A 1,669-nucleotide genomic window follows, 5' to 3' on the forward strand; every position below is an offset into this window, starting at 1 on the left:
TTTCCCCTTCCGCGTAGGTGTGCCCCAGCCGCTCCCCACCCCCTCCTACAATGCCGCACTTCCCTCCATGCCCTGCCCTGCCCTGCTCCCCAGGTGGCAGTGAGGGGGGGTGGATTGGTGTTGCCTCGAGGCTCCCTGGTCCCAGGCCCGCCTTCCCTTGCAGCACAAGAGTGGCTCGGGGGTGGAGTCGTTCGTGCACCGGATCCCCAGTTCTGAGAGCCCTCCCACCCTCATCCGCACCAACAAGTTCACCGCCGGCTTCCAGAGCATCGTCGACGCCTATGGGGTCGCCAGTTACCAGGAGGTGAACCCGGGTAAGGGACTGCCGGGGCCACACACCCCCCGCCCTCGGGTTGGATCAGAGCCAGCGCCCTCTACAGGGGAAAAGCCCCATGGCCCATTCCCCACCCTCTGAGCCATCCAGTCCCCCGCCCTGGGGCCAGATTGGAACCAGTGCCCCCCAAAGGGAAAAGATCCCGTGTCTCATTCTCAGCCCCCCTGAGCCAGCCAGTCCCCGCCCTGGGGCGAGATCAGAGCTCGCGCCCCCAAGAGGGGAAAGATCCTGTGTCTGGGCTGTGGCAGGGTGGTCTGGGCCTGTGTGGGGGTGAGGGGCCCATGTGGGGTGGGAGGGTCTCTCTCTGACATCTCCCTGCCCCCACAGCGCCCTACACCATCATCACCTTCCCCTTCCTGTTTGCTGTCATGTTCGGGGACGTGGGCCATGGGCTGCTGATGTTCCTTTTTGCCCTCTGGATGGTGCTGGCAGAGAGCAGCCCCCGCATGAGGGAAGCGCGCAACGAGGTGAGCGAGGGCGGGGGAACTGCTAGGGTGGGGGGATGGGGGAGGGCTGGGCTGTTATGGAGCTGTGCCTCCATCTGTCTGTCTGTCTGTCCCCAGATCTGGCAGACGTTCTTTGAGGGGCGCTACCTGATTCTGCTCATGGGGGCCTTCTCCGTCTACACCGGCTTCATCTACAATGAATGCTTCAGCAAGGCCACCGCCATCTTCCCCTCTGCCTGGAGTGTGGCCACCATGGTCAACCACTCCAACTGGAGGTGGGCACTGCCCCCCCGCGGGACCCCCGCCTGATACCCTGCTCCCCCCGCGGGACCCCCACCTGGTACCCTGGTCCCACCCGCAGGATCCCGGCTTGCTCCCCTGCCTGGTACCTTGCTCCCCCTGCGGGACCCCCACCTGGTAGCCCGCTCCCCCCTGCGGGATCCCGGCCTGCTCCCCTGCCTGGTACCCAGCTCTCCCTGCAGGACCCCACCTGCTACCACCCCATGGGATCTCCACCTGGTACCCTGCCCCCATCTGCTATCCCCCACGGGGTCCCTCTTCTCACACCCCCTGCCTGCTCCCCCACCTGGTACCCTGTTGTCCCCACCCCAGGACCCCTGCCTGCTCTCCTGCCTGGTACTCTGCTCACTACCCTCCATGGGACCCCTGCCTGCTTCCCCACCTGGCTGCTGCTCACCCCCCAGGACCCTGTCTGCTACCCCACCCCCTACCTGCTACCCCCCACGGGGTCCCTCTTCTCACACACCAGCCTGCTCCCCTGCCCCTATACCTGTTAGCCACCTGTGGGATCCCCCTCCCTTCTGTCCCATTCCTGGCTCCCCACCTTCACGTGCCCCCTCCCTGCCACCTGCCCTGCATGCTCCCCTGT

At 66.1% G+C, this 1,669-nt stretch overlaps 1 protein-coding gene across 1 annotated transcript; it reads left to right on the forward strand.

Annotated features, from left to right (window-relative positions):
• Positions 1-163: 163 nt before the first annotated feature.
• Positions 164-1,055, forward strand: LOC112125008 (V-type proton ATPase 116 kDa subunit a-like; the record flags this gene model as incomplete). The annotated part of the gene is made up of 3 exons (XM_024223471.1): positions 164-314; positions 662-801; positions 898-1,055. Coding segments are annotated over 3 exons (449 nt in total), but the record flags the coding sequence as incomplete, so codon positions are not given.
• Positions 1,056-1,669: the final 614 nt, after the last annotated feature.

This window comes from Terrapene carolina, unplaced genomic scaffold, assembly GCF_002925995.2.
Source record: "Terrapene carolina triunguis isolate 2854851 unplaced genomic scaffold, T_m_triunguis-2.0 Scaffold27878, whole genome shotgun sequence".
NCBI lineage: Eukaryota > Metazoa > Chordata > Testudines > Emydidae > Terrapene > Terrapene triunguis.